Source organism: Haliotis rubra, unplaced genomic scaffold (assembly GCF_003918875.1).
Source record: "Haliotis rubra isolate DU_JTF1 unplaced genomic scaffold, ASM391887v1 Scf1286, whole genome shotgun sequence".
Taxonomy (NCBI): domain Eukaryota; kingdom Metazoa; phylum Mollusca; class Gastropoda; order Lepetellida; family Haliotidae; genus Haliotis; species Haliotis rubra.
Genome location: NW_025765210.1, coordinates 57,888 through 76,871, shown reverse-complemented (window position 1 = coordinate 76,871; position 18,984 = coordinate 57,888). Strand labels below are relative to the sequence as shown.

Sequence of the window (18,984 nt, the reverse complement as noted above, 5' to 3'; positions counted from 1 at the left end):
GAATAAAAGGTAATCCATAATAAAACTTATGATTATAGTTGTTAAATACCAAACAAACAAGATTCACAACAATGTTTATTGAGGAAATTGCAATATAAAGCTTAATTTCAAAGAAAAGTGCAGCAAATTTACAACACCTCCAGCCCCTCTGCTTGGAGCCAAGCTCCTCTGCAGTGTGTTTCACCTTCTCTGCATGGAGTTTGACCTATATAAAAAATAAGCTGGTTCCCGGCTCCCTTTGCGCGCGCTAACGTTCGACAAAGCTAGGAGCCGGTATAGGCTCCCATTTAAAACGCTCTGCTCGTTTATTTGACGTCACATCCGGATTGGTCAAACTGGATTCCGTCGCGATGAGAGATCTGGGAATCATAAGACTTGAAAAGTGAACGTTGTGCGAGAATTGCGCTTACATGGTCCTGGATCTGCGTATGGCTATAAAATTACATAGAAATGTAGAATATTAAATTTCCTATCCGTTGGTATAAATATAAGTGCACCTACCTCGGCGGTTTGAGAAATAGACACTGTTAAATGTTGTCCAAATTTTTGTTATGCGTTAAAAAGCAGTAAATATCTCCGCTTTTGATTGTGTATTGATGAAAGCACTGTGCTACGAATTTTTTAAATTGGCATCGTTACGGAAGGTGTGAGCGAAGATAATACATTCTGATATCTGAACGACATAAGTATATACGAAATGGGTTTGTGTGCTTATGCATAACGTTATACGCTCAATCTTAAAAATGACTCGCAAGAATTGTCGAAAAAGGATTTTGTTCTATGAAGTCAAACGACGACAGAGAGGCCATACACGTATAAAGATAAGGGGTCATAACTCCAACATGCTTAACACTAGGTCAATGTAACTCAGAATACTTGGAGAGAATTTGTTGTGGATATGGACGCTATATTTTCGTTATGGTTTGTTCACCATGAACCAAACTATACTAATACAAAGTTCCACAATATGAGCGGATATGTTTTGGTAGTTGCACAATTCATAAGAAAAGATGACAAAGCACTACATGAGAAAGCACGTAATGGCGATTTGGATAGCCCTATCTGATATATAATTTAGTTCTTAGATTCCCATATTCACCTGTTAATGTAGATGCATTTTGACTAATTTTGCATCATTATTAATAGAGTACCAGCCATATCTTCAAATGTAATGAAATTACTGAAAATAATACCACTGGATGCGGAAGTATTTTGTGACGCAGTTTCATAGGATCTGAAAAGTGAACGTTGCATTGGATCTACGGTCCTCCGACTATAACATTATGTTCAGATGTAGAATACATTTAGATCTGCTGACACTTGTCTAAAGGTACGAGATTTTGTATACAACACTAACATTGTAAATTTCCTATTAAAAGTATGTTCAAACCAACTATTATCAAACTTTCATAAATCTATAAACTACATAGTGTAAGATCTGAATTGTGATGATTTGTTTACATTTTAAACAAGTAGAGTTTGCTCCGCCTTCGTTTTCACAATTATCTATATTGCTCAATTTCATATAACCACCTTGTATTGATGACAAGACCATATTGCTTAAAAAGCCTACCCATGTTGATTTAATATTTGGTGAAAATGATGAACAAAGAGTTTACCGCGGTGTTGATGTATCGCCTCAAAAGTTTTCTTGTTGCTGTACTAGAGTGTCCTCAGGACACATTCAGCATTTTCTAAGTGAATAATTCAATACTTATATATAACCACAAAATATTATAAATTCATTTTTCGACTTACTACTGATTTTGTGCCAGTGTTGGGCTTGTTGGCACACCTACCCACTCTAAAACATGTATACCTTTCTAACGTCATCCGCGAGGAAAGTTTGGAATATTTGCAATACGAGATTTAATTTGTATACGTGGCTCGACCGATGTCCACATGTATAAATTACCTGCATATTTGTCTTGTTCATACATCAGAGATGATTTTATTCGCTGTTTTCTGACAAGCTTATAATAAAAATCTTTGTCGCATAGGGAATTAGGGTATGTATTTGAAAAGCGACGATCCTTTCACGCAAATAAAACGAATATTTACGTTTACTATTATTTCTCGTGAATATTGATATCAAATATGTACAATAACAGAAATTAAGAATTTTGCAAAAAAGAAGTTTCCAAAAAATAAGAACAATTTATATTTTCAAAGGTCTTTCAAGCGGCTGCATGGCCGATTTTTGAAAACGATACAAAATGTGTTTTGGACGTCTTCCGATGAAGGACAGCGCGGCCGTCTGAAAATAGCAACCAATGGAAAATGACATAACATTGTCAATGTTGGCTTTGCGTAGGCCTTCTCAGCCATCGTCTCTTTGGCCTGTACCGGCTCGTATATTGCGATATGCGAGACGGGGCCCAGCTTATATAAAAAACTGTTTTCTTGATGCCTTATCATACATTCTTAAATACCCAGATGAATTTTTAAATATGATTTTTTTTAAGTAGTACCTACTTTTTTATCATAATTTCCTATAAAGTTACATGTGAACCATTTTAAACAATTAGTTTTTATATTGATTGATATAATTTCCACAAACATAAAACACTTAAGTGCCCTGAATAAGAAAATGAATCTGAATTTGAATGTTTTTTTCAAATAAAATATAATGCAAAAAATCCTATTTTGATCATGATATTTTAGATGTATAGTAATGAATGAACATGAAATATTGAAGTGCTTTGCCTAATAAAATTCAATTGCATGAATATAAGATCTTGCTATTTAATTTAGATTTTTGGAACAAATAACTATCTTAAGCATTGACATATGAATAGGTATGAAAATGTTATTATCTCTCTACATATATTTTTTGGTTATAATAAAACTTCAGTTTAATGTTGTCTTATGATGTTCTATAGGCAAAATAAAAATGTTGTATAGGCAATAAATATTACCATCTTTTCTCTATATAAATGCCAGTGTGAATTGTACCACTGTTTCATCATTTGTTTCAGACCACAGTTGGAGAACACTTATTCTTCAAGTGTCAGTTATGTCTGAAAAGACTTGACAATGGCCGTGACATTGTGAAAATTCGTCAGAAGGGAGCCGATGGTATCAACGCTGCTAGTGCTCAGAGAGGTGATGACATTAGTGTGGAAGCAGGATGCAAGGTGCACTTGCACTGTCGCAAACAGTATATCAATCGGCATGATGTTGAAAATCAGATGAAGAAACAAGGGACACAAAAAAAACCTTTGGGGCGAAGTTCTCGTGTTTTGAAGGATACTTTCAATAGTAATTCCGACTGTATATTTTTTGGTAACACAGTTTCCTTGCGTAGTCCAGATTTCAGCTACGTTAAGACTTTCAACTTTGCAAAATCAATACTAGATTCTTGCGAAAAAAGATGTGATGATTGGTCTCTTGCAGTGGAAGGACGCATTCAGTACTATGGAGGAGATCTGCATGCAGCCGATTGCATCTATCATCATCAGTGCAGTGTACACTTCCGTAATGGCAGTGATGTACCAGTCAAATTTCGTGATGTCCCTAGAACTAAAACACCTGGGCGTCCTAAAGACAGTGATCAAGAGCAGGCTTTTGCCAAAATGTGTTTGTATCTCGAGGACAATGATGAGGAACAGATGACTATTACATACCTTCGGGAAAGAATGAGGAAGTATCTGATGGGTGAAAATTCTCTCCCCTACACCAACTCCCATTTGAAGAACAAACTGAAGGAACGCTATGGGGGGACTCTATCTTTATAGCTGACAGAGAAGGACTAAGTGACATTATCACGTTCAGGGAGAAAACATCTAATATCCTCCAAGCATATTACAAAAATGCAGAACGTGAAGGTGACGATGAAACACAAAAGAAGGCCATAATTGAGACCGCTGCAAGATTGATCAAGAGTGACATTAAAACAGATGTACCAACTTCTACTGATTGCTATCCAAAGTCAGAAGAACTTGGACTTGATTCTGCACTGTCATTCCTTCCAGATACACTACAGAACTTGCTCAACTGTCTGTTTGTTGGAAAGAACAAATCAAGAAAAGTTGCTGCTATTGGCCAAGCCATAATACAGGCAGTCAGACCAAGGGCTGTTATTGCACCACTCCAGATTTGCCTCGGGGTACAAGTGCATCACCTTTATCGCTCAAAATTCCTTGTGGAAACATTGTCTTGCATGGGGTACAGTTCATCATACAGGGAAGTATTACGCTTTGAAAAAAATGCTGCAAGTTGTGTCACACCCGACTTGCTGCTTGAAGAGCAGGATGTGCCAGACATATCAGTATTGTTTGCCTGTGACAATGTTGATCACAACACCATTACCATTGATGGGAAAGGTACCTTTCATGGAATGGGCATGATAGCTGCAATGACTCCAGGTGGAAATCCATGTCATCTGGTAACAAGGCAAAGAACATCAGAACTGAACATTGCAAGAATGTCAAAAATTGATATTAAAGAATACAGATTCACCAGCCATGTTCTTCACAAGGTTAACACCTCCCTTGTTTTCAGGCCTGTGACAGAATGGTTGATGTTTTATGGGAACTATCCTTCAGTTTCAAGCAGACAGTTCCGAATTGGCAGGGGATGATGCACATCCTTCATCAAAAACAGAAACATCCCGGTGTGTCCTCTATAGTCTATCTGCCCATGATTGATATGTATCCAGGTGACAAGTCATGCATTCTGTCAACGTTGGAATACCTGACCAGCCTATCCTTCAGACACAATATCTTTCCAGTGGTAACATTCGACCAGCCCTTGTATTGGAAAGCATCCGAGGTCATTCAAGCTGCACCAGGGAATAGCCCTTTGAAGAGTATCATACTTAGACTAGGTACTTTCCACATGTTCATGAATCTACTTGGAGCAATAGGCACACTGATGGCTGGGTCAGGTCTGAAAAACATTCTGGAAATAGTGTATGGTGAAAATGCCGTGGTTCATATGATGTCTGGCAAGGCTGTTCAAAGGGCATTATGAGGCCACCTTCTAGTAGACAAATGTCTCCACCAAATGATCTTGAAATCGGCAGTGGAAGATAACCCAGATCTTGCAAACCATGTGCTTGAAATTGAGAAATTTATTCCTCCTTGTTAAAGGGAGACAAACAAATTGAAGAACTCAGACAATCAGTGTCCTTCATTCAAGTGATCAATGAACTTGACAAAAAGAGGTCCAAACTTAGGGCAAACTCCAAAACAAGCCAGTTGTGGATAGGATATCAGAAGATGCTTGTCACGGCTCGAGAACTGATCAAAGCTGATCACACTGGATCCTGGGATGATCATCTCTTTGCTATAGCTAATGCATTGCCAATATTTGCTGCAGCTGGACATTACAACTACCTAAAATCGGCTTACCTCTATAGTCAAGATATGGCTGAGTTGGACACCAAAACCCCAGAAGTTTTTAAGAAGTTTCAAGATGGTTTCCATGTGATCCGAAGAACAAACCAGTTTTGGGCAGGCCTCAGTAGTGATCTAATCATCGAACAAACAACAATGAGATCAATAAAAAGCACAGGAGGCTTGACCCATGGCAGAAAGATGACAGAAGAACAGCGAACACTATGGACAATGTCAGCACCCATTACCTCTGAGTTGAACATTGCCATGCAAGACTTCAATGAACTCACATACTCCACAAGTGAGCAACATAAAGAAGCCAGTGTCGCCAGGATTGAGAGAGACGCTTCTGATCTGTTGAAGATACATTCCAAACTCTCTTCTTGCTCTCCTTTCACCTCAGACCCAGCATTGAGAAATATCATCAATGGTATCGTTGCAAACGAGGATGCAAATGTTCATGAATATGACTCAATAGGGAAAAATATTATTGACAAAATGGTTGGACAGCCTGTATATTTTTTCTCCATCAAAAGGAAAGAGAAAGCGAGGACATTGGGAAATTCTACTGCTGTCCAGGTTTCTCCTGACAGAACAATGGATCCTAGTTTGCTGTTTCAACGATTCCTGGTGGTGTCAAGAACAGGGGATTTGGCATTTGAAGAAGTGCTGAAATATGAGTTAAGTCCATACCCACCATCTCTGTTTGAGGACAATAAGATTATACGAAAGGCAGACAAACCTCAACTAGCTGAAGCTGTCAATGATCACTGTAAAAAGATAGCAAGATGTGATCACACATCAGATGTCATCCCACAGACTGAAAAGTATGTGCTAGATGGAGGCTCCTTGCTACACAAGCTAAAGTGGAACGGTGACACTTACGGGAAAATTGCCAAGGGATATGCAGATTTCACAACTAAGCACTATGGGATGGCAACTATTGTTTTTGATGGGTATGGGACTGGCCCTTCAATAAAAGATAACACACACAAACGGCGGGGACAAAAAAACAGCTTCCGGACTGTTAACTTTACACATGAAACTGAATTTGAAGGGAAGAAGGTAGAGTTCCTATCCATAGACAAAAACAAACAAGGTTTAATCAACTTGATAAGTGAGAAACTTAAGGAAGCTGGATGTAAAGTCATTCAGGCACATGGAGATGCAGATGTTGACATCGCAAAGACTGCAGTAAACAGTGCAAAGACCCATTCTACCACACTGATCGGAGAGGACACTGACTTATTGATTCTTCTGCTGCATTACTGTATGGCAGGTGGGAATTCACTCTATTTCAGATCAGTCAGTTCTTCAAAAGTCTGTCTGAAAGTGTACAACATCAACTGGATGAAGCAACTTCTTGGCAATAAGCTGTGCACCCAACTGTTATTTCTGCACTCATTTACAGGCTGTGATTCCACGTCTCGGATTTATGGCATTGGGAAAAAATCAGTGTTCAAGAAACTTGTCAAAGGTGATCAAGTCCTCCAGCTATGTGCAGATACTTTCACTGCAAAAGACGTCAAACAAGCAAAGATAGAGGAAACCGGTCGCCAGGCCATGGTGATCCTATTTGGTGGAGAGAGAACATGTTCCCTGGCTGCATTGCGTTACAGTGTATTCGCAAAGAAGGTTTTGGCTGCTAAATCTTTTGTTACACCTGAACGCCTTCCCCCAACGGAATCAGCCACCAAGTTTCACTGTCTGCGTGCCTATTATCAGGTCATGGTTTGGATGGACATGCAAACTAACCTCGATCCATTGCAATGGGGTTGGAAACTTGAAGACAACCACTTTGTTCCCATCATGACATCACTAAATGCTGCTCCAGACAGTCTTATCAAGATCATACATTGTAACTGCACAGCTAGTTGCAGTTCCGCACGCTGCAGCTGCAGAAAGAATGGACTTCAATGCACGACTGCCTGTGGACTGTGCCAAGTGACATATTGTGACAATCCAGTCAATGAACCCTCAAAAGAAGAAGATGAGGACAAAGATTAGGACTAAATAGTGTCCTTGGTAAAAATCTTGTTATGGAACATTATCCTAACATTGTTTATTTAGATGATATTCTTCTACTTAAAATGTATACCAATGGCAACATTTTCAAATTTACTCCTATGGATAATACTCACTTTCAGATTTCCACAAGTCAAATCCTAAATATTTTGTCACCAGTTGTTTGGTCATCCTTCAAAACCATAGATAACAACCAAAAACTATGCTTTGGACTCAATTATTGACAAAGATATAGTGATTCTGGTGATTGGAAAGTCCCAACGGCGGCAATCTTGGAAATACCCGTTTTTACCCATAATGCACAGTTGGATTTTGGTAGACTTTTTTTCTGTTATAAAGCGTACCTGGTAGGAGACAACGTCAAGAAACCTTTTGTTATAATTTTTTTTAGGTTACCTGCCATATTCACCCGACTATACATTGTCTGAATACGCCTAATTCGTCTCTGGTCACCTACCCAGTCTGTAAACCCCTGATTCGTCTCTGGTCACCTACCCAGTCTGTACACCCCTGATTCATCTCTGGTGACCTACCCAGTTTGTAAACCCCTAATTCATCTCTGTTGACCTACCCAGTTTGTAAACCCCTAATTCATCTCTGTTGACCTACCCAGTTTGTAAACCCCTGATTCATCTCTGTTGACCTACCCAGTTTGTAAACCCCTGATTCATCTCTGTTGACCTACCCAGTCTGTATACCCCTGATTCATCTCTGTTGACCTACCCAGTCTGTATACCCCTGATTCATCTCTGTTGACCTACCCAGTCTGTATACCCCTGATTCGTCTCTGGTCACCTACCCAGTCTGTAAACCCCTGATTCATCTCTGTTGACCTACCCAGTTTGTAAACCCCTAATTCATCTTTGTTGACCTACCCAGTTTGTAAACCCCTGATTCATCTCTGTTGACCTACCCAGTCTGTATACCCCTGATTCATCTCTGTTGACCTACCCAGTCTGTAAACACCTGATTTGTCTCTGGTCACCTACCCAGTCTGTAAACCCCTAATTCGTCTCTGGTGACCTACCAAGTTTGTAAACCCCTGTTTCGTCTCTGGTGACCTACCAAGTTTGTAAACCCCTGATTCATCTCTGTTGACCTACCAAGTTTGTAAACCCCTAATTCATCTCTGTTGACCTACCAAGTTTGTAAACCCCTAATTCGTCTCTGTTGACCTACCCAGTTTGTAAACCCCTAATTCATCTCTGGTCACCTACCCAGTCTGTATACCCCTGATTCATCTCTGTTGACCTACCAAGTTTGTATACCCCTAATTCATCTCTGGTCACCTACCAAGTTTGTAAACCCCTAATTCATCTCTGTTGACCTACCAAGTTTGTAAACCCCTGATTCGTCTCTGGTGACCTACACAGTTTGTAAACCCCTAATTCGTCTCTGGTCAACTACCCAGTCTGTACACACCTGATTTGTCTCTATGACCTACCAATTCTTTATACCCCTGACTCTTCTCTGTAATCTACCCAGTCTATTACACGCCTGATTCGTCTCCGGTGACCTACCTGTCTGTACACATCTGATTCGTCTATGGTCACCTACCCAGTCTGTACACCCCTGGTTCGTCTCCGTTGACGTACCTAGTTTATACACGCCTGATTCGTCTCTGATGAAAGCCTGCAGTCCCTCCCAGTCTTTCTCTCGCTGGCGAATCTCCGCCACGTCCTTGTCATGTTTCTCTCGGTCCCTGGCAGCGTACACGTCCCATCTGTTGATGTTTTTCTGATTGTTGTCATAGAAACGGACAGTTAGATGCTGACCAAGCGTTTCCACCACCCGGCCAGGGGCGTAGCTCCAGTAGTAGATAGGGTGTCGGGCCAGTACACAGCCACTGGCTCTCTGTGACAGAAAGAGAACTCAATTATGAGGCACGGATTTACACAACAACGCGCTTAGTTATATTCAAGCTATAATCGGAAGAAGATCAAGGTGGATCCCACTCAGGCCTACCAAAGAAAACTTTCCCACTGTGCAGAAAAACGCAGAAAAACGCACATTAATCGTGGAAATAGCAACATAAACGTAATACCTCGCTACTGAAACATTAAAAACGGCAACTTTAAATCGCTGAATCGGGATGTAAAAACGAAGATCCTGCAGCTTCGATTTTGCGCATGTGTACATGGAAGAGGAAGTCTTGACCGCATGTTGACATTTTCCAGCTTAGACAAAAGTTACATTCCCTTTTTATAGTATTTTTGTTGTGTTATTTGGCATTTATCATCATCATACCTGTGTGCCCACTTGTTTAGTTTACTTTCCATTCGTATGAAATGATTGACAGCAATTATTTCGACATATTCAATACTTTTTCTACGCGAGTCGATTTAAGGTTGCTCGGAAATTTGAAAGAAGCGCCGGTCGTAATGGGCATGCGCAGTAGAGGTCAAAGTTCGCTGATACAAAAAAATGTTGCAGTTTCATAGTCTTTCGTTGCCGGTTTTACTGTTAATGTTGCTATTTCCACGATTAATGTGGGCTTCTCTGGGTTTTCTGCACAGTGGGAAAGTTTTCTTTGGTAGGCCTGCCACTGCTAAGCTAGATCGCGAGTATGATGCTGCTCTGAAATGAATGAGTGAGTGAATTTTATTTTTACGCCGCTTTTAGCAATATTCCAGCAATATCGGGGGACACCAGAAATGGGCCTCACACTGTGTACCCATGTGGGGAATCGAAATAACAGAAATAATTCCTCAGTAAACCTATTCAAGTGTTACCTTGTGAGAGGACACAGTGTCGTAAGGATCAGTTATCCGGACGATATCGTCCCGACTGATGATGTCATCTCGGCCTGTGGTATCTTTCACCTTGTAGTGGTCGTTATCCATGCACTGGACAATCCTTCCTGAAATATTGAGTGGGGAATCAAACCCGGGCCTTTGGTATGAACAAAAACAAACAAAACATCCGTCGTCCTCCCAGAGGGCCAGAACCTCCTCACCGTCATCAAATGTCTACTAGGATTAGTGATAGGCGGTGACTGACTAATGCCCAGGGTGCTTGCTTATGAAGCCACGATGCTAACAGACTCCTAAAACTAATCCTATCGGCAATGATTTCTACCTTTGTAGTACCATCGGTTGTCCTCCGAGAGGGCCAGGACCTCCTCACCTCATTAAAGAGTCTAGTGGTGTGACGATTCATCGATACGCATCGATGCATCGATGCATCGATGCATGGGCCGCCGATACAGTGAATCGATACAAAGTTTTACATTGTCGGATATCCCGATACGATATTTCAAATGAGCCACAATACATCGATATTTAGCTTTGAATATTGCCGAATCGCGATATCTGTCAAGAAAAAAGACTTACTTTTGTTTGATGATTAGAATATATGCTTACTTATTTTCCCTTCATAAGTAAACATTTTCTCCGAAGTTCTTGCGTCAAGAACTGTACATGTGTCAGACATAGCACTCGCATGTTATCAACATTCACAAAGTCCGTGTATAAACTTAAAGTATCTTCTTTCCGAATGAACATTGAACGACCCTGGCGGAATTTGACGAAATACTTTATAACTGGTTTTGTTTTGATCTAAAGGAGTTTTATAGTTAGTGTTAGAATTAAAGGTTTTAGTATCGTGATACATAATGTATCGCAACCCTTATATCGGGATTCGTATCGTATCGCTGTTTCAGTGCACAATACTTTGGCAATATATATTCGTGACAAGACTTTCAGTATCGTGATGTATCATATCGCAGGTTGTATGCAAATACCAGCACTATTAAAGACTGGATCAGGTATAGGTGCTCGCTTATGAAGCCACGATGCTAACAGACTTCTAAAACTAATCCTATCGGCAATGTTCCCTACCTTTGTAGTACCATCGGTCATCCTCCCACCGGGCCAGAACCTCCTCACCATCATCAAAGACTGGATCAGGTATAGGTTCTCGCTTATGAAGCCACGATGTCAACATCCTAAAACTAATCCCATCGGCAATGTTTCCTACCTTTGTAGTACCATCGGTCATCCTCCCACCGGGCCAGAACCTCCTCACCAGGTACGAGTGGTGGTGGGTCACTGGTTTGTACGTGTCTGTGGGCTTGGTTTCTGGAACATATTCTATTTTGCCTGAACACCACAGCTATCCTTCACAGTGCTGTGAGTGGAGTACAATAAAAGTCAGAATGTTGTTGGATCGATGGATTGTGTATCTTATGCCCCAACAGTATAAAATACAGGTGGTGTTTCTCCGGGTTTTTGACATTTTTGTGCTTTTCAATTCTGGAACAAATGATACATTCTTACTGATACGCTTTGTCCATGTATCAATACTAATTTAAGTTAGTGGGGTAAATATGGAAATAATTATGTAGCTTTCCCACCTCATTTCCACAATTTGACTATATTTGTCCGATCATTCAACATGAAAACGCGAATGTAAATGCTTTTTACGGCAAAATAATTGAGGAGTTGATCCTAGAACAAAAGACTAAAACGCTCTTTGGATCACTACTTATTCTTGTCAGGCCGCCGCCATATAGCTGGACTATTGCTGAGTGCGGCGTAAAACTAAACTCATTCACTCACTCACTATTCTTGTCAGGGTGAGGCAACTCAATTCAACTATTGATATTCTGTTCTCTTATTTTTAACAGAGTCAGTCTATCAGTTTGATATCAAATTTCGTGAAAAACTTTCTAAAAAGAGTTTTCTTTGCTTCTATATAAATAGCTTCTGCTTAATGATAAATGACAAATGTGTGATTATCGGAAATGTATTAAGGTACGTAGAACATGGTTATAGCGAACACGGATATAGCGTACAAACGGATATAGCGAACAAATTTAAAAGTCCCGTCAACAGTCCTTTATAATATCATTAAAATTATACGTGAATAACGAACTCGTGAGTAGCGAATTAACGGATATAGCGAACTGATTTACTACCCCCCAAGACCCAATTAACGACGTGATTAGCGAACTCACTCAGTGTCAGCTCAGCCACTTAGCGGTACAGTATACATCAATCTTGTTTGCGATGAATCAACATTTATTGATGGTCATTAATTAATTAACAAAACAGACATATCGTGTTTAACCCATTCAACAACCGTTTCATTAAAAAATACATTTATTTAAGTTGTAGTTATATTATTTCTATTTTATTATAAAAAATGAACTTCATATTTATCAACATGATATAGGTAATGTCTGTGAATGTCTACATCTCTACAATCGAAGGTGGCGGTCAAATGTGAATAACGAACAACGGATATAGCGAACTAAATTTCTTGGTCCCTTGGAGTTCGTTATATCCGTGTTCTACTGTATTTCCAATTTCAGGATATCGAACTGCGTTAACCTGGATATATCCCAGTGATGTTGGAGATTCCTATGGAGTCTTTAGGTGTAGATATATAAGGGGAGTTAACTCTTGCCTTTCATCTCGCTTTACACCTCAAGTTACAAAAATATCAGCAATGGCGTGGAGATCATTTTAACTCTGGATACTCAATCTGGAAGCTTAACCATTGCTACAATGTGGTTGATATTACCATCTCTTTAATGCTAAAATCACTGTATTATATTGCCCTTGAATGTACACTGTAATAAGGTGATTTGTATTAATTTGTAAAATTAGTAAGTTTTAGAATACAGTTGTTAATTTCAAGATGTTGCTTTGTTGGTTGTCGGTTTCACGCACAGTCCTTATACAGGTTCCCGGTTAACTACTGCACGTAACAATACATAAATATCACACCTTGGTTCCTCTGCTTGAGGTTTCTTTGCTTGTGTTTCTATCCTGAAAAATTAAATAAAAACATTTCAGTGCATCCTTTAATTAGCTCTTTGGTGTACACTAATAGAATAAAGAGGAATTTTGATATTAAACATCATGATTAATTTATATACACGTATATTCATGCCACACCTTTGTTCCTCTGCTTGAGGTTTCTTTGCTTGTGTTTCTATCCTGAAAAATAAAATAGAAATATTTTAGTTCCTCATTTAATCAGTTCTTCGGTGTACAGTAATAGAATACACAAGAATGTTGATGTTAAACATTAAGATGTATTTCCTTATATTCATGTCATACCTCTGTTCCTCTGCTTGATTTTCCTTGGTTTCTATCCTGCAAAGTTAAATGAAAAAATTGAATGCATCAATTAAATACCTCTTCGGTGTACAGTAATAGAATACACAAGAATGTTGATGTTAAACATTAAGATTTATTTCCTTATATTCATGTCATACCTCTGTTCCTCTGCTTGATTTTCCTTGGTTTCTATCCTGCAAAGTTAAATGAAAAAATTGAATGCATCAATTAAATACCTCTTCGGTGTACAGTATTAGAATTCACAAGAATGTTGATATTAAACGTCATGATTTCTTTAGATATATTCATGTCATACCTCTGTCCAACTGCTTGACTTTGCTTATCCTTTGTATAAAAGAAAAACATTTCATCATATTGTTAGTTCCTCGGTATACAGTAATAGAATAAACAGGAATGTTGATATTAAACGTCATGATTTATTTACCATTCGATCATTGACACTGAAAACGGCAATACGGTAAAGTATTTATCAATAACTTAGCTGGAGGTTTGAAAAGCTTTATCCTTTGTACGGACTCTGTAAAGAATGTAAATTATGCAGCCATTATTACAAAGAAGTTAGACTCAATTCAAGTGTGTAAGCATATTTGGAGAATCGTTGGACTAGTGCATCGTCCTACCAAGAGTTCCAGATCGACCACCCGTGAAGGTCCGGGCTAGAATGAACCTTCATTAACCCATGCTTGTCGCAAGAGGCGACTAACGGGTTCGGGTGGTCAGGCTCGCTGGCTTGGTTGACACATGTCATCGGTTCCCAATTGCGTAGATCGATGCTCATGCTGTTGATCACTGGATTGTATGGTCCAGACTCGATTATTTACAGACCGCCGCCATATGGGTGGAATATTGCTGACTGCGGAGTAAAACTAAACTCATTCACTCCAGATCGACCAGCATAATACTCCTGCCACGTGATAGCCCAGTGGCTGAAGTGTTTACTCGTCACGCCAAAGATCCGGGTTCGATTCCCCATATGGGCACAATGTATGAAGCCCGTTTTCCGTGATATTTCTGGAATATTGGTAAAAGCGGCGTAAAACTAAACTCACTCAGTCAGTCACTCTGCCACAAGCAGCCACCACGTGACGATTCGTCACATCGTACCCATACTGTTCTAGTATTGTAGATTTTTTACATCTGTTTCAATTTTGAAACACACTACATCAAAGTAAACACATGTCAACTTTCGTTCAAAAATCATCGATAAACAGGAAAAGATATTTCTATCTGCGCCATTATCCTTTGTTTACTTTTGTTGTGTGCGCACACACCCCTTTTGTACTGAAAGTTTATTAAATGACCATTGAAACTCGGGTGAAAATGAAGTGTGCACCCTCCCTTTTCTCAATAGTGTCCACACCCCCTTTCTCAAAAAGCTGTATCCGCCCCTGCATAACTTTGAACACCCACCACTTTCGTCACATAATATGTTTCTGTTGTTTGCTATTCTCTTAGTTTCGATTATTTTCTCAGAGCAACTATTATTTTCCCGATGTTTCAATTATTTTCTTGCTACTTCGATTAGTTTCCATTTTTTCAGCCCATATTCTATCATTTACACCAAGATAAGTGACAAAGTACCTGGGAATGTGAACTGTTTTGCTCACCGGAACTATACATACCAGGCATATATTTTATACTTACAAAAGACGCTTTACAAAACTTCTCTTCCGATTTTGACATTTCACAATTACAGTCAGAGTTTGAAACATTTCTAAAATATGAATTAGTGACAGAACTGAAGATTAACCTCTCGTTGAAGACTATTATAGCTGTACCATGTCGTTGAGAGAACGGTCGAAACTATATGGATCTTAATTATCGCTGTAGAGAAACTCCAGCCCGTGTCTGATTCTGTCATGCCTAAAAACATAACATGCGAATTTAGGATTCGAACCCATTAACCTTACCCATCCGTCTCTGAACAGCCAATTACACGTTTTTCACGATTGTCCCACACAGACTTTTGTTGGTGAAATGTACCGTACGTTTATATGGCAGTGCTTCTGTTTATCTTCAGACGTTTGACCTTTACATTTGTTTGTTTGTTTTAACCCCACATGATAACGACATGATAATGATTACCTTGAGGGAGAAGGACGACCACGACGGGGAGGCTGGTTTGAATCAGTGCTGCGAACAAGAATGAAAGAAAGATGAAATACAGACAGTAATATAAAAAATCATAACAGAAACGACCACAAATGTTAGGAAATAACATACAGATGTGAGGATTTTGTAGTTCGAGCTTTTAATTCTGGATTAATTACAAATCAAACAAGTGGTTATTAAAGGACAAGCAGGAATATCAGACACCAAAGACTACAAACATTATGACAAAAACAGTACTGTTTTAAATCATTAAGAGCATTAAAGGCACAATGTCACACATTTTCAACAATATGTTTGCCTATATTTTATATATTGGGGCATATGCACTCACTTTGGCTTCCTATTGATGCAATAAAGACTCAATATCCCTTACGACTTGCATGAAATCGATAACTGAAACTTCGAGGCGAACAGCTTCCAAACAGTTAACACTTGCCATAAATGGAACGTGAACGATTGCTTCGCACATCGAAAACTGTCGCACGCTGTGTTGTCGGTGTTTGCCGAACTGGCCTCATTCACAAGTTGCGTTATAAATAGGATAATAGTGAAAAGCGTTCTAAGGGGCATAACGCAATGGGGTTTGCTTGAAATAATTATCGGCCGGTAGAGGGTGCGAGAGTCGATTTAATGCAACGTTGCATGAATTCATTCCCTTACTTAAAATTATGCAAAACGCTCAGAAATGTTTCACAAAGCCAGTTTCGTGTGTTTTCATAATGTGAGCGTTTGTTTACTGCCAAGAAAAAATATCGTGCTACGTGATAATTACACAGTGGCAGTAGTGTTATGCAAAGTCACCACTCTGTGGAGGTACAGTCCGTTTGATTTCATTCGAGACCGATGAATTACTTACTAACACAAAATCGTATAATTTGCACAGTCCCAAGAAATCAACAGAGCAACTCTGATGATTTGTCTCATAACATAGGCGGATCCAGGGGTTGGGGGGACAGGGTGCGCACTACCACCCCACCCACCCCCCACCCTACACCCCTTGTACTGAAAGTTTATTAAATGACCATTGAAACTCGGGTGAAAATGAAGTGTGCACCCTCCCTTTTCTCTCAATAGTGTCCATCCCCTTTCTCAAAAAGTTGTATCCGCCCTGCATAACTTTGAACATCCACCACTTTCGTCACATAATATGTTTCTGTGTTTTGCTATTCTCGTAGTTTCGATTATTTTCTCAGAGCAACTATTATTTTCCCGATATTTCAATTATTTTCTTGCTACTTCGATTAGTTTCCATTTTACAGCCTATATTCTATCATTTACACCAACATAAGTGACAAAGTACCTGGGAATGTGAACTGTTTTGCTCACCGGAACTATACATACCAGGCATATATTTTATACTTACAAAGACGCTTTGCAAAACTTCTCATCCGATTTTGACATTTCACTTTGAATTACAGTCAGAAGTTTGAAACATTTCTAAAATATGAATTAGTGACAGAACTTAAGATTAACCTCTCGTTGAAGACTATTATAGCTGTACCATGTCGTTGAGAGAACGGTCGAAACTATATGGATCTTAATTATCGCTGTAGAGAAACTCCAGCCCGTGTCTGGTTCTGTCATGCCTAAAACATAACATGCGAATTTAGGATTCGAACCCATTAACCTTACCCATCCGTCTCTGAACAGCCAATTACACGTTTTTCACGATTGTCCCACACAGACTTTTGTTGGTGAAATGTACCGTACGTTTATATGGCAGTGCTTCTGTTTATCTTCAGACGTTTGACCTTTACATTTGTTTGTTTGTTTTTAACCCCACATGATAACGACATGATAATGATTACCTTGAGGGAGAAGGACGACCACGACGGGGAGGCTGGTTTGAATCAGTGCTGCGAACAAGAATGAAAGAAAGATGAAATACAGACAGTAATATAAAAAAATCATAACAGAAACGACCACAAATGTTAGGAAATAACATACAGATGTGAGGATTTTGTAGTTCGAGCTTTTAATTCTGGATTAATTACAAATCAAACAAGTGGTTATTAAAGGACAAGCAGGAATATCAGACACCAAAGACTACAAACATTATGACAAAAACAGTACTGTTTTAAATCATTAAGAGCATTAAAGGCACAATGTCACACATTTTCAACAATATGTTTGCCTATATTTTATATATTGGGGGCATATGCACTCACTTTGGCTTCCTATTGATGCAATAAAAGACTCAATATCCCTTACGACTTGCATGAAATCGATAACTGAAACTTCGAGGCGAACAGCTTCCAAACAGATAACACTTGCCATAAATGGAACGTGAACGATTGCTTCGCACATCGAAAACTGTCGCACGCTGTGTTGTCGGTGTTTGCCGAACTGGCCTCATTCACAAGTTGCGTTATAAATAGGATAATAGTGAAAAGCGTTCTAAGGGGCATAACGCAATGGGGTTTGCTTGAAATAATTATCGGCCGGTAGAGGGTGCGAGAGTCGATTTAATGCAACGTTGCATGAATTCATTCCCTTACTTAAAATTATGCAAAACGCTCAGAAATGTTTCACAAAGCCAGTTTCGTGTGTTTTCATAATGTGAGCGTTTGTTTACTGCCAAGAAAAAATATCGTGCTACGTGATAATTACACAGTGGCAGTAGTGTTATGCAAAGTCACCACTCTGTGGAGGTACAGTCCGTTTGATTTCATTCGAGACCGATGAATTACTTACTAACACAAAATCGTATAATTTGCACAGTCCCAAGAAATCAACAGAGCAACTCTGATGATTTGTCTCATAACATAGGCGGATCCAGGGGTGGGGAACAGGGTGCGCACTACCACCCCACCCACCCCCACCCTACACCCCTTGTACTGAAAGTTTATTAAATGACCATTGAAACTCGGGTGAAAATGAAGTGTGCACCCTCCCTTTTCTCAATAGTGTCCATCCCCTTTCTCAAAAGTTGTGTCCGCCCCTGCATAACTTTGAACATCCACCACTTTCGTCACATAATATGTTTCTGTTTTTGCTATTCTCGTAGTTTCGATTATTTTCTCTCAGAGCAACTATTATTTTCCCGATATTTCAATTATTTTCTTGCTACTTCGATTAGTTTCCATTTTACAGCCTATATTCTATCATTTACACCAACATAAGTGACAAAGTACCTGGGAATGTGAACTGTTTTGCTCACCGGAACTATACATACCAGGCATATATTTTATACTTACAAAAGACGCTTTGCAAAACTTCTCATCCGATTTTGACATTTCACTTTGAATTACAGTCAGAAGTTTGAAACATTTCTAAAATATGAATTAGTGACAGAACTTAAGATTAACCTCTCGTTGAAGACTATTATAGCTGTACCATGTCGTTGAGAGAACGGTCGAAACTATATGGATCTTAATTATCGCTGTAGAGAAACTCCAGCCCGTGTCTGGTTCTGTCAT

At 39.3% G+C, this 18,984-nt stretch overlaps 1 protein-coding gene across 4 annotated transcripts in view; it reads right to left on the bottom strand.

Moving 5' to 3' along the window:
- LOC124266886 overlaps positions 1-18,984 on the bottom strand; it is a 37,082-nt gene that overhangs the window by 2,209 nt on the left and 15,889 nt on the right. The window contains exons 9-18 of one of the 4 annotated variants that reach the window (XM_046701720.1): positions 17,374-17,421; positions 15,539-15,586; positions 13,938-13,970; positions 13,591-13,629; positions 13,433-13,468; positions 13,268-13,309; positions 13,097-13,138; positions 11,343-11,443; positions 10,097-10,224; positions 8,960-9,218 (exon numbers count right to left, since the gene is read on the bottom strand). In XM_046701720.1, the coding sequence (XP_046557676.1) occupies positions 8,960-9,218; positions 10,097-10,224; positions 11,343-11,443; positions 13,097-13,138; positions 13,268-13,309; positions 13,433-13,468; positions 13,591-13,629; positions 13,938-13,970; positions 15,539-15,586; positions 17,374-17,421 (776 nt within the window). The remainder of the gene's footprint in view (positions 1-8,959; positions 9,219-10,096; positions 10,225-11,342; positions 11,444-13,096; positions 13,139-13,267; positions 13,310-13,432; positions 13,469-13,590; positions 13,630-13,937; positions 13,971-15,538; positions 15,587-17,373; positions 17,422-18,984) is intronic. The other 3 variants (XM_046701721.1, XM_046701722.1, XM_046701723.1) reach the window with 3 other exon arrangements.